At 31.7% G+C, this 14,575-nt stretch overlaps 1 protein-coding gene across 1 annotated transcript; it reads left to right on the forward strand.

The window, feature by feature from the left end:
* The first annotated feature begins 10,295 nt into the window (after nt 1-10,295).
* On the forward strand, nt 10,296-12,902 carry LOC104719735 (cystinosin homolog). Its single transcript, XM_010437704.3, is given in 9 exon segments — nt 10,296-11,236; nt 11,351-11,483; nt 11,659-11,748; nt 11,862-11,986; nt 12,090-12,132; nt 12,244-12,361; nt 12,452-12,501; nt 12,590-12,700; nt 12,702-12,902. Coding segments are annotated over 9 exon segments (813 nt in total). The 5' UTR covers nt 10,296-11,117; the 3' UTR covers nt 12,726-12,902.
* The last annotated feature ends 1,673 nt before the right edge of the window (nt 12,903-14,575 follow it).

Raw genomic sequence — 14,575 nt, forward strand, 5'->3', positions numbered from 1 at the left:
CCAGTCTCATCAGAGGGTTTTCCATATAAGTCGGTGTACTCAAATTTGGATTTTGTTTTCTGGAGGGATGTCTCTCAACAGGGTGATCCTGATCAACTTCTTCAATTACCATGATTTTTATGGACAATCTGGAAGGCCATAAAAAAAATTAAGGTTTAGAGATCGAGATGAATGATATAATTGCTCAGACTTTGGGCGATAGGTTAGCTTGGGAAGAGGCACTATCTTTTACAGCGGTCATATCGGCTCCATCTCCGTCTTCGAATGTCCAGGTTTCTTCACCTTGTTGTCAAATTGATGGTTCTTGGAAAGCAACCAATGAGCATTCATGATTGGGCTGGTGGTGTTGCGTTGGTGAGGAGCGAACCTTGTTGTTGGGGGCCAAGTGTCTAAGACGGAGCCCCTCCCCCTGCATTCAGAATTAGAAACGTTGTTGTGAGCCATGGAGCGGATACGTGTTGAGTTACTCACTATGGTGCATTCCCCTGAATATTGGCCATCCTTCTTCAACGTGCTCGATGAGTTTAATTCACTGGAGTTTTTTTCACTATTCTCCATCTCTTGGATCTCGCATGCGACAAATTTGAAGGCGGATTGTCTTGCCCGATCTTTTTTTTTTTTACTTCAAGAATCTTTTTGTTTGTGTAAAGGTGAGTATTTACGTTTTTTTAGAAACAGTAACTAATTATATAATTTTCACAATCATTTTTTATCTTATATAAAAAGTAATAGTTTTCTTGTAATGTAGCAACTAAAAATTAAAGTAAGTAAAAAATATTATAATTTTGAATTTTATGGTATATACATATATATATATTTATCTTATAATTAGATTTTAAATAAAATTAGGTTTTATTTTATCTATTTACTTTTATATAAAACCTTTTTAGATTAGATTTAGAATTTTTACATTTTTATTTTTTAAAATTTTAATAATGAATTGACATGTGTCAACATCTGAATGATATAATTGACACGTGTCACGATCTTGTTAATGAGTAATTTTGTCATTAAAGTTTATATAATAAGGTTTTATTTTATCTATTTACTTTTATATAAAACCTTTTTAGATTAGGTTTAGAATTTTTACATTTTTATTTTTTAAAATTTTAATAATGAATTGACATGTGTCAACATTTGAATGATATAATTGACACGTTTCACGATCTTGTTAATGAATAATCTTGTCATCAAGGTTTATATAATAAGATAAACAAATACTGTATATGTTATTCATTTTATTTATTTTCAACGAACAATTTCGTATATAATGATATAAAACATTATTTCTAATAGCGACCACTTATGAGAGATGATGGCTTATGAGTTTTGCTGCAACTCATAAGCTAATTTTTTTAGATATAAAATTAGCGATGGATCAGATCAATTAATCAAAAAATCTAAAATTAAATTCTTAGATACTTAAATTTCGGATCCTAACTGGATATGGATATAACTTATATTAGATATTATCCTTTTATTTTTGTTCAAAAAAACGATATCATACTTTTATTAATTATAAATAATTTTATGACAAGGAAAAAATGCAAATTAATGTTCCATGTATGAAATTCTCAAACATTTTTTGTTTTTAAAAAATTCCCAAAGACCTCTGGGTGTCCCCTTGTAACAAGATTCATGAATTCAACGAACTTGTCTACAAGGACAGATGGCAAGAAGCCTTGAATCGTCTACCTGAGACAAACAACCTCTCTGAATTTCCTTTGAGGAAGGGTGGATGGTACGAAGACATCCTCTCAAGAGAACATGGTATACTTTCTAAGTATTCTCTTCCACTTGCAAGTCTCACTTAGATTGCAACTTCTAGTTGGGTTGGGGTTTATATTTCGTGGATTGGCATGCTTCTACTGCTTATTAGTTTGCAGGAAAAATGTTCCTATTATCAGAAGTGGACTGGCTGGTATGCTTTTATTTATTTAAAATATCATGATTTTTAAACAAATATAAAGGATGGTTTGTAAAACTCACAATCATATGATAGAATAAGTTAAGATTAATATTTTATGAATGCATAAGAGTTGGTCCATCCAAAATATATTATATGAGTGCATATTTTTAATAAATGCAGTCATTTATAATATTTTACGTATATTGCTACTTTTGCTACATATTATATTATATATTAGTAAATATTTTCTCGCGTTAGCACAGATCCATTCTTAATATATATGGAAAAAAATGCAGATTATTTCTTAATATAATTTTGAACACAATTGGTGCATTGCAAATAATTGTAACTTGAACATCTTTACCCTTGGCCATGAAACTTCCGTTGGATTTATGATCCACTTTAATCTTTTATTTTAATTTTAGGATCCAAAAATAACAAAAAGTAAAACAAAACATAAACTGTTAACTAAAAATAATCATGAAATATTTGGTTGTGGTTAATAATAATTAGTAATTGAATAAAAATAAATAATTAGAGATATAATGACTTTGTGAAAATATATCTAAAATACATGTGCGGAATTTTTTTTGTTTCTAATTTATTTGGATCATAAACCTCATTTTTAAGATTGTTTGTCCCCTCCCCCACTTTTATTTATTTTTAAAAACTATTCCCTCTGTTTCACAAAGAGTGTCATTCTAGAGATTTTTATTTGTTTCACAAAGAGTGTCCCTTTAAAATTCCAACGTGTTTTTACATTTAATTTTCTAATTTATCCCTTAACCCAAAACTTATTTTCATTGAATTTAAACCATTAGTCACTTATTAAATATAAAGAAATATGTATAACTCTATTTTTTCTTAATTTGTGTGAATTGTGTTAAAATGACATATTTGTGAAACATATGGAGTAATTAGAAACTCTAGGGGAAGAGGAAAATTAGTCCACGATCATTGATGGTATCTTTATACTCATAAATATTGTTTGTTTATGTTTTTATAGAACTTATTTGAGTATACTATATACTATATCTCAAATTTTTATAAGCATTTTTGATAAAAAAAAAATTAAAATAGACATTTTTGGAAAGTGGTATGAGAAAGACACCTACTGGTAACCATTAGAAGAACAAAAAGAAAATGAATAAAAAGAACAATGTGAAGTGGAATAAACAATTTTTGAGTAATGAAAAGAAAATCTGCAGAGAAGGAAGAAAATAGTAAATAGTAATCAAACAATAAAATTAATTTTAAAATATATGAAATATTAAATAAATTAAATTTCAATGATAATACTAATATTATTTTTAATGTATATATAATAAATTTTACATCTAATTTTAAAATAAAATTTGTAAATTAAATTTTAGATATCTCATATTAAATATTAATAATTAATATTAACATAGAGTAAAATTTTAAGAGTAATTTAAATTTGTTTTACTATTCATACAGTTTTCAAATAGAGCTTTAAGATTAGTTTAACATAAAATTCCTATCATAAATATTTTTTCTGTCAATACATTATGAAAATATGAAAGTTTTTCTATTACAAAATTGAAATTTTATTGATAAACAAATTTTTTATTTATTTTAAAATAAAAAGAAAAAGAATTTTAATATTTGTTCTTTTTTTGGTTCTATTTGTTCTTGTAACATCCGCAAACCGGAAACTGCAATTTTGGTCTGAGTGTCGATCGACACCATGGGTGTGTCGATCGACACCATCTTTTTCGGTTTCGACCGGTTTGATTTAATTGTGGTTTGGTTCGGTTTGGTTCAATTTGAAATCCCTAAATCGTCCTATTTAAGAGTGGGTCGACGAAAAGGGTTAGGAAAGTTCTCTTTTGTCGCCGCTTAAGTGTTTGAGAGAGAGAAAAGGAGATTTGTGAGTGTTCTTGAGTTTTGGAGAGATTGTGGTGGTTTCTGGGAAGATCTATTGCTGAGATTGCATCAGAAGATTGCTAGGAGTGTGGTACAGCTGTGTTTGAGTCAGTTTCTCCTGCAAAAGAGGTGAGTGCATGACCATGACTTATCTAAGCTTGAGAAATCTATGTTTCTTTGTGATTTTGAGTTGTTTGATCGATTCCTTGTTTGCTTGTGGTTGTTTTGGTGTTTCTACGTCCTTATATGGCTTATAGATGAGTTTGAGATGAATGGGAGTCTTTGGGAAGCGGGGATCTGCGAGAGAGCGTTGAGGAAGACGATGCTCGGCATCAGTGTCGATCGACACCTTCGGTGTGTCGGTCGACACTTGTGCGAGGACGGCTCGGGAATCTTTGGGAGTGTCGATCGACACCATGTGGAGGTGTCGGTCGACACAACTAGGGTTTTCGGGAGGTGTTGAGCAGGTGTCGGTCGACACCAAGGAAGTGTCGCTCGACACCAGGTTGTCAGTGTCGATCGACATTGGTATGGTGTCGGTCGACACCAACCTTTGTTGGTCGACGATTACTTGTTTCCAGGTTTGATTGTTACTGTTGATGATTGCTTGACATTAGATTCTCAAATGCTTGTGTGTCTAGCCCAGTAGATGGGAGGATTGCCTCATTGTGTATTTTTAATAATACTCATGCATCTCAATATGTGTTTGTGGTGCAGGTAAAGGCAAAGTGTGATCGTGGAATCAGGGCGATGAAGAGGACGATGTTCTAGAGGCTTGATTGATTGTGGTCTAGCCATTGTTAGGTTGCTAGAATTGAGCTGATAGAACATTGTAGGATGTTGGAACTTGGTTATTTCTTTGTTACTTTTAGATTATTGTTTTGTTGGTCATTGGATTGTTAATGTTGGAATTTTTATTGGTTTATTGGAACTGTTTTGGTTATCCGCTGTTGTTGATTATTGCTAGGTTGTTAGTGGGTATGGGACCAATAGTAAATTAAAAAAAAAAAAAAGGGTTGTTTCAGTTCCTCATCAATTTTGGAGAGGAACTTTTTTGTTCTATTGTTTTTTTTTTTTTGAAGAATGTAGAGGAATGTAAGGAAAAAAATATTACTTTCAAATGGTAAAAAAATTGTGGAATAGAGAAGAATGTGATATTCCTTCTCGTTTTTTTCCTAAATTTTAGTCACCAATTGAAGTCAAAATGCCTTTTAAAAAAAAAAATTCTCTGTGTAATAAGACATCAAAGTTTCAAAACCCCATCAGAAACTCATATCCAACATATTTTTCCTAAAGTAGTTGAAGTGTCAACAGTTTGTAATTAAGTAAGACAAAAATAAATTAGCGCATTAGTGGGAGTTGGACTACTCAACTAATATGAATTAATAAATATAAGAGTGACGGTTATACTAATAATAGATGAGGACCCACCCGATGTGCGGATTTAAAGTTTTATAAATAAAATTAAATTTATTAAAATTTGTTGTATGTTATATATAAATTTAATTTTTGTTATAATACACTGATTTATATCCATTTACAAATCTTTTATGTATGTTACTATTAAAAGTATATTTTTATACCTAAATGTACTTTTGTATGTTACAAAAATATTCTTTATCACCATTTAGAAACTGTTTATATAAACACATTAAGCCAAATATATTACTTTCACTTCTGCATAGTTTTTTTATTACTAAAATTGTTGGCTCAAAAATCATTTTGAATAAAAAATATATTACATAATATACTAATCAATGATGTATAATCACAATAATGTATGACTGCCATAGAGAAAACATCGGCTCCGCCTTCATCCCTTATGGAGAGAACCTTGCATCCAACCTCCTCTACCATGGAGAGAACTTTGGCTCCGCCTTTCTCCCTTGAAGATATAACCTTGAGTCCAAACTCCTCTACCTTCCTCCATTGCGGAGATAACTTTGTGTCCAACCTTCTCTACCATAGGGAGAACCTCGGCTCTGCACTCCTCCTATGTGGAGAAAATATGTTCACGTCTTTTTTCTATCTCAAAATGGCTTGTTCCGACAACCAATGAAAGTAAAAACAATTTTTTAACTTCACAAAAAAATCTTTTGATAGTAACTAATGTTAAATTCCCAATGTATTCGTGATAGTAACTATGCCAAAGTGAAAGTAAAATAGTTGGCTTAATGTGTTTATAGATAACATAATATACTAATCAATGATGTATAATCACAATAATGTAGACCGCCATGGAAAAAACCTCGACTCCGCCCTCATCCCTTATGGAGAGAACCTTGCGTCCAACTTCCTCCACCATGGAGAGAACCTTGGCTCCGTCTTCCTCCCTTGGAGAGATAACCTTGCGTTCAACCTCCTCCACCTTCCTCTGTTGGGTAGATAACCTTGTGTCCAACCTTCTCCACCAGAGAGAGAACCTCGGCTCTGCCCTCATCCTGTGTGGAGAGAAAATGTTCACATCTTTTTGCTATCTCAAAATAGCTTGCTCCGACGACCAATAAACGTCAAAATCTTTTTCAATCGTCACAAAATCTTTTGCTAGTAACCAATGCTAAATTTCTCAATGTATTCGTGGAAGTGTCTTTGACACACCATGATGTAGCCTCTGTCTCTATAACGCTTCAACCTCCACATTGTTTAGTGAGCCCATGTCTACTATCAGTCCATGGGCCCACCTTCCCAAATGGGCCCTACATCTATTCCCGGCTTGTGGACCAACCCATATTTGATGGCCGGTTTGTTACGTCTGGAAGTCTTTAAAAACTTGATTACCGACCTTACAAATCAACAAATGATATTTCTTTTGTTTTGTTCTCACTCGCGCAATTTCGACAATCACTTCCAGAAAGGCCACTCATCATGAAGTTCTCTCAAGACCCTTGACTGAAAAATAAGTGCAATTTGGTGACGTATGTGGCTAAATCAATTCTTTTAAACATTTCCGCAAACCAGGGTGTCAGAGTCTTTGAGCTCCTATGGATCTATCAACAACAATTTATTTTTTTCCAATCTATCTATCTATGTTTGTTGTACGCTTGTGTTTGATTAGCCTATTTTATCAATTCATTAGGTTGATAAGCTTCTATTTGTTATCTCTCTTTGGGATTGAATGAATAATGGTAACAATTATGTTTGCAAAAAAAATAAGGGTTTATGACCAACCAATCAAGGTTGACAAATTGAAAGTTAATTAAATTGGCATAATTAAAGAAACAATATAAAATTTTAAGCATGTTAATATATGAATCCCAAATCATTCAAAGATTATAATATAAATTAAAATAATCTAAAAATATTACAAGAAATTTTAAAATACAATATTAGAAAAAGAAGACTCATATATTAATATTTTTTTTTGTCAACATATTAATCTTACCTACTCCCAACTGAAAAAAGGAGAAAGTAGTAGAAATTTTGGTTTAAGAAAATAAAAAAAAATTATCTTCCCATTAAAATATATTCCCAACTAAACAAAGTTGAAAGCAATGTTTTTGGAAAAATTATTTAAATATGAGGCGATCTTTGATTATATAGAAGTGAGTACAAAATTAGAATTAATAATTAAAAGTATATTTTTCCTTAATCATTTTTCTATTTTTTTTAATAAGTAATCACTTAAAATAAAAAATAATTAAATAATATTATAATTTCGAATTTTATGAAATATATATTATATATATATATATATAATCTCCTTATAATTATTTTAAAAAAAATTGTTTTTTTTCTAAATTCTGAATTTTTTTATAATTATCTTTTTATTTTATTAATATTTTTTAAAACAAAATATTTTCTTTTTTGTTGTAATCAAATTCTTCCTATTAAATATTTACACATGTCAAAATCTTAGATTGATAACTTGACAGATGTCAAAATCTTGTTAATGACTAACTTTCAAAACCCAACTTTATATAATAAGATTTTGATTTGAATAAATATAAATAACTAAAAAAGAATTTATACTTATATTCATTTTAAAAAGAAAAAAATAATTTTAATTTTTAAGTAATAGTATTCAATTACAAAACATATTCACTCATCAACGACGACCAAACTCGAGTTGATTTGTGTGGTATGTGGTTTTTTTTATCACTATGTATATACACACAAAAAAAATGTTAAATACTAAAAATCGCAAAATTAGGATAATCCAATAAAACGGCGGCTGTACGACGCCGGTTTGAAAGCAAAGAACGTACGTACGCAACCACCACAAAGAACGTCAGGGTCAGTCGGATAAAAAGGCTCTCTCGTCTCATTTAAAAATCAGCTGCTTTTACCCTTCACGCTAAGATCTAATTGAACACTACCGCCTCCTTATCATGACACGTGGTCATCATTATGACCCATCATTTTTGCAACAGTTTCAATTTCTGTCTGTATACTGTATTTATAGCATTTGAAAAAGGCACGTCTTCAATAATTTTGAGAATGTTTTAGCTTTTTTTCTTTTTTTTTGTTAATGGATTTCATTCATAATATTGTTGAAGGTAAAATATATAAAGAGCTGGTTAGTAAAACAATTCTTCCAGAGGTTTAAGCCGGCGAATACATGAATACTTTCGAAGACTAACACCAAACAAGGTAAACTAAAAGGAAACAATCTGGACAGACAAATTACAAAATATCCATTCATTACTTTCCGAAAGAAAACCAAAAAATCTAAAAAAAAAAAATTAAAACCTAAATCTTATGATAACAATTAAAACAAATTTGAGATAGAAAAAAACACACAACGAGTTAGCTTGCAAGAATCTCCTTTACCAGAAGTTAGAATCGAATGAGCATGCACTGCGATCCTTTATGTTGCTTCAAGGAGGAGCTACTGAGGGCGGTGAGACACTACCAAAACCTAGAGACCATTTAGGAGGAAAGACTCTTTAAAAACAGGAAAGAGATCTCGATCTGTGTTGGTGAAGATTCTTCATCAGAGGCAGTGAAGTAACAGTTGGAGACTGCTTCAGCCAAGAAAATGCCAGATCTAAAGCTAAACTTGACAGAGAAAACAAGAGCCAAGAAGCTGAACCTAAGGTTAGGAAGCTCTAAGGTCTAAGCTTTAAAATTGTAGATCTGAAAATCTAAATCTGCTGCCGTTGGAAGAAAAAAGAGATGGATTAGCCGATAAAAAAAAAAGAAACAAAGACAAACTAAAGAGAGAAACCCGACTCCGGTACTAAAAAAGCCACTGGAGCCGGTCAACCTTAGAGACGGCAAGTTTTTGGCTAGAGAAAAAGGAAAGGGTTTTTAGATTTTTGATTGTTGTTGGGCTAAAGCAAAAAAAAATCTTAAGTTTTGCAATATCTCAGTATTGTCAATTTATGTAAAAGCTTTTTATTCAAAATCTAGAAAATCTTCCTACCAAAAAAAAAAAAGTCTAGAAAATCTTTGGAGCTTGCAAAAATAAAGAGGTTTACATAAATAAATTGGCACCAGACAAAATTAGTACCACTATATAAATAGTTGAATTTGAAACGTAGCCATAAAAACGGCCAGGTTTATGTAAATCTGACTGTCTCCCTTTACTTTAGTATCACTATATAAATAGTTGAATTTGGAACATAGTCATAAAGATGGTCAGGTTTAAACTGACGAGAAGTTTATGTAAACTTGACCATCTCCAAATTCCAGATGTGTGTATAGTGCTACTTTCAGGGAAAAAAGCACTCATCGTATATGATATACAACGTCTCCCTCTACTTTAGTCATGTTATTCAAAAAAAAAAAAATGGCGTCATGGAATTCGATTCTGCTGGAGATCTCTTACGAAATCATTGGATGAATCGCGTTTGATTGGTGGTCTTTTAGCTTTTACCCACAACTGATTTAAAATTTCCGCAGAAAAAGATAAATCATTTCTTTCTGTATCTATCTAATCTTTCTCTAGGTTTGTGGTGAAATAGAAATTAAAATTGATGATTTTTTGGTGGACCAAATCGTAAAAAATTGCATTCATAATAATATCAATCCTAAAGTAGTAATATATATTACTATTTAAAATATTGTAAATAATTGTATTTGTAAAAAATACACACTCATATAATATATTTTTGATAGACCGACTCTTAAAAAAATTGCATTCATAATATTATTAATGTTTTTTTTTCCTTCATACTAATTTTCAAAAATGTCTATTTTCAAAACTTTGATAAAAAATGCTTCTAAAATTTTTAGATATATAGTATACTTAAATAAGTTTTATAAAATCATACACTAATTACTTTTATACATATATAAAGATATCATCAATGATCGTGGACTAATTGTCCTCCTCCCCCGGGACTTTCTAATTAGTTTTAGCAATAAATTATTAAACACACAAAAAAAGGAAACAAATGTTAAATACTAAAAATCGCAAAATTAGGATAATCGAATGACCACAGCCGCCGGTTTGAAAACAAAGAACGAACGTACGCAACCACAAAGAACGTCAGGGTCAATCGGATAAAAGGCTCTCTCAGCTCATTTAAAATCAACTGCTAGCTTTACCCTTCACGCTAAGATCGTGGAATCTTATAAAACACTACCACCTCCAGATCATGACACGTCATTATCGAGTGACCCATCCATCATTTTTGCAACAGTTTCAATTTCTGTCTGTATTTCTAGTAATTTAAAAAGGTACGTCTTCGTCGTCATCAACTCCAATAACCAAATTTAAGAGAAGAAAAGATTCGAAACTTTTGTGAGTTTTTTTTACATCACTTGTTTAGTTAAAGCAAAAAAAAAAAAAAAAAATTCTGGAGTTTTGCGATATCGGTGTTGTCAATTTATGTAAAGTTTTTTTAGTTTTCATTCAAAACCCAAAAAGTCTTATTGAATAAAGGAGGTTTAAAGTAAAATTATTGAAGCAACACCAGACAAACATTTTAGTACTATAAATAGTTGAATTAGTAACGCAGCCATAAAAATGGTCAGGTTCAGAGAGAGAGAGAGGGAGAGAAAGAGATAAGATAAGGGATCTCTGTCTGATTAAAATCAATTGCTCCTTTTTACGCCATTCACATGATAAGATCCTTGGAACAAACAAACACACTACTACCATAAATATTTAAGACAAGTCATCATTAAATTCCAAATCAAAATCATGTGGCCCATAACTTAAGGCCCTGCCCACCAAACAATAATATACTACTCCTGTTGTTCTTTTTTTTTTTTAGCACGCCGACAAAAAAAGAATAAAAATTAACTAAATAAAAGTAAGAGGCTGTTCTTGTTCGTCTTCATCCTCGTCAACTCCAGGGAAACATTTTTTTTTTATATATATAAAAAAAAAAAAAACAGATCGATTTGACTTTTTTTTCGGTGAAAAAAAAAAATGGCGTCGTGGAATTCGATTCCGCTGGAGATCTTGTACGAGATCGTTGGATGGATCGCTTTTGCTTCGTGGTCTATTAGCTTTTACCCACAGATTGTTTTAAATTTCCGCAGAAAGAGGTAAAAATTCATCTCTCTCTCTCTCTCTATTTATTATTATTTCGAAATCAAAATCGAAATCGAATTTGATGATTTTTTGTTATTTTTGTGGGAAATGGAAAAAAAAAAAAAAAGTGTGGTTGGATTGAACTTCGACTTCGCCATGTTGAATTTGACAAAACACTCATCGTATATGATATACAACGTCTCCCTCTACTTTAGTCCTGTTATTCAGAAACAGTACTTTGATACCTATGGCGATAAAGAGGTATAACTCTTTCTCCTTTTTTTTTTTTTTGGAGTTTGGTTCTTTGTGACTCGTATGCCTAGATTATTGTAAGAATGTGTTTCTGGTAGTTTTGGAATTGTTTTGGTTTAGTTTTTGGGGGAAGATGGGATGAAGCGGGTTTTTGTTTTTGTTTTTGTTTTTGGCGTATTTTCAGATGATACCTGTGGCTGCAAATGATGTTGCATTCTCACTCCATGCAGTTGTTATGACAGCAGCTACTCTGTTCCAGATCTTTATTTATGAAGTGAGTTTATCAAGTTTTTGTTTTGTCTCTTTTACCCTGTAAATGTGTTCTGTTTTGTTTTTTTTTTTTTTTTCTGATGATTTCTTGTGATTTACTCTCTCTCTCTCTCTCAGCGTGGACCTCAAAAAATCTCCAAACTTGCTACAGGTATTGTGGTTGCTGTGTGGGCATTCGCAGCCATCTGTTTTTTCATAGCATTACCTACTCAGTCTTGGCTCTGGCTTATCTCCCTCTTCAAGTAAGTTGTTTCGCTGAGCCTTTATGAACCAATTTCGTTTAATGGTAAATACATATATGACACTTTTGATGATAATATTGGATATGGTTTCATTGTTATATAGCTCGATTCAGGTCGCCATGACATGCGTCAAGTACATTCCACAGGTCAAAAACAAATAACCTTAATATTTTTCACAATTTGTTTTTTTTTTTTTTTTTTTTTTATAATCTGTAGTAGTACTCAGATTGTGATGAGATTCATGTGTTTCTTCTCAGGCAAAGATGAACTTCACTAGGAAGAGCACAGTTGGGTGGAGCATCGGGAATATCCTTCTTGATTTTGGTGGAGGAGTCGCTAACTATCTGCAAATGGTTGTACAATCTATTGACCAACGTAAAAAATCTCTTCTCCTTCACATCAATTGCTTTTGTTTGCTTTTGGTAATAATAGTTAACTAAAATTCCATTGTTTGTTTTCTTCCAGATTCTTGGGTGAATTTTTATGGGAACCTTGGAAAGACTCTTCTATCACTTGTAAGAACAATGTTTTGGTTGTCTTTTTGCAATTCTATTTCTGAATGTATACTCTGTTTCTAATAATCTCAATTTTTTTTTTCTGCAGATCACAATATTTTTTGATATCATCTTCATGCTTCAACACTATGTGTTATACCCAGAGAAGGAAGCCTCAAAATCTCTGGAAAGTGGTCAGGAATCAAACGAACCTCTCATTTGACTCTTCTCATGAACATGTTTAAAAGATCAGAGAATCGAAGTCATTAGTTTCAGCCTTCCCTCTGTATATGTTTAATTCACAAGGAAGAACACCTGAAACTCGTAGTCTATTTATCCCATGAATTTGTCTTAGTATCATTTTCATGTATCAATATCATATAAACAAGGAATGTATAATACAACAATGGTGTTTTTCTCAATGGACGAGCCAACCCGGCACAGAGTTGCTTAAGCACAAATGTACAATTCATAACCCATAACAGTGTATCTAGTATCTACTAATACTTTTAGGCATGGTATACAAGAGTTATCTATGCAACTATGCAAGATCCAACTTAAGCCGCCCGTGTTCCGAGAGGTAGCCACGAAAAGTTCATTACCGATACACTTAACCGCAAGACTTGTAAATAGCTAAAGCAAATGAATATTTGTTGGTTTTAAAACTTATAAGATTAAAACATTGGGTCATACGATATTTTAGAGATCAATGACTAATGAGAAAATGAAATTTGGAATTCACAAATTAAAAACTGTTCTAGAACATGAACACACAAATAGAATATCCCTCTTTCAAAGTATTAGAAACTAAATTTGACTATTAGTCTGCAAAATTTGCATTACAATCAAGTTCATAATGTTCACAATGCGTCCTAACATCAACTTTCGAATGCTAGAAATACATTGCTCATTTCATAATCTATCGAACACTTTTGATGCATAGATAAAACTAGAATCTAGAACAAGGTGATCAGTTCTATCTTAGCATTAAGATCATAAGAATCAAAGAACCCAAAGATTAAGAACTCTAGACAACGATCAAAACATCAATTCATTCAATACTACTCACACATATTGAATTGAACAACACGAAGAGATGGAGAAGACATAATAGATTAATGAAATAAAAAGCAAAAAGGATTTAGAAATCTTCTCCGAGTTGTCAAGAATGATCAATGTCTAAATCCCCAAAATGTGGCTTACAAAAGGTCCCAAGAAACTCCAAAAACTAAGAAAAAAAAAGAGAATGTGTCCAGCTAAATAGGTTTTTGGAGTATTTATACTCTTATTAAAATAAAAGAAATGAAATAAAAATAAAAATAGAAAAATTCAGAAAAAGTAAATAAGTGTCTGGATCGTAAGCAAAAAGACAGCAGACTTCACCAGACTTCTCCAGACTTTAGCAGGTTTGTCTACAGACTTCAGCAGACTTGTCTACAAACTTTAGCAGACTTGTCTACAAACTTCACCAGACTTCAGCAGACTTGTCTACAAACTTTACCATACTTCAGCAGACTTGTCTACAAACTTCACCAGACTTCAGCAGACTTGTCAACAAACTTCACCAGACTTCAGCAGACTTGTCCACATACTTCAGCAGACTTGTCCACATACTTCACCAGACTTCTCCACAATTCTCCAGACTTTAGCAGACTTGTCCACATACTTCACCAGACTTGTCCAAAAATCTTCAGACTTGTCCAGACTTCATGATTTAGTTCAACTGTAAAGATGTCTAAAATTCACTTTCTGCTCCTATATTGGTTAAGCTCGAATCCAACCTAAAGACTCCAAATCTAGCACATCGTCTCAACACATAATCACAACTCAAAAAAAAAAAAAAAAGACACAAAAGACAAACACAATACATCAAATAAGGACATGGTAATATTTTAAAAGTAAGCAACTTAGGTGAAATTGAAAATAAACATAGTCAAACTTTTTTTAAGCTTCTATCAACTCAATAATTCTTTATTAAAACTTAACAAAAATACCAGTCAAAACTGTAAATTGACTATGGTAGAGAGTTTAATAAAAATGTAACAAAGCAGACTAAGCAGTTAAAGTTATAAAAGTATTTACCAATTGTGTTTGT

Source organism: Camelina sativa, chromosome 10 (assembly GCF_030686135.1).
Source record: "Camelina sativa cultivar CO46 ecotype springtype chromosome 10, ASM3068613v1".
Classification (NCBI taxonomy): domain Eukaryota; kingdom Viridiplantae; phylum Streptophyta; class Magnoliopsida; order Brassicales; family Brassicaceae; genus Camelina; species Camelina sativa.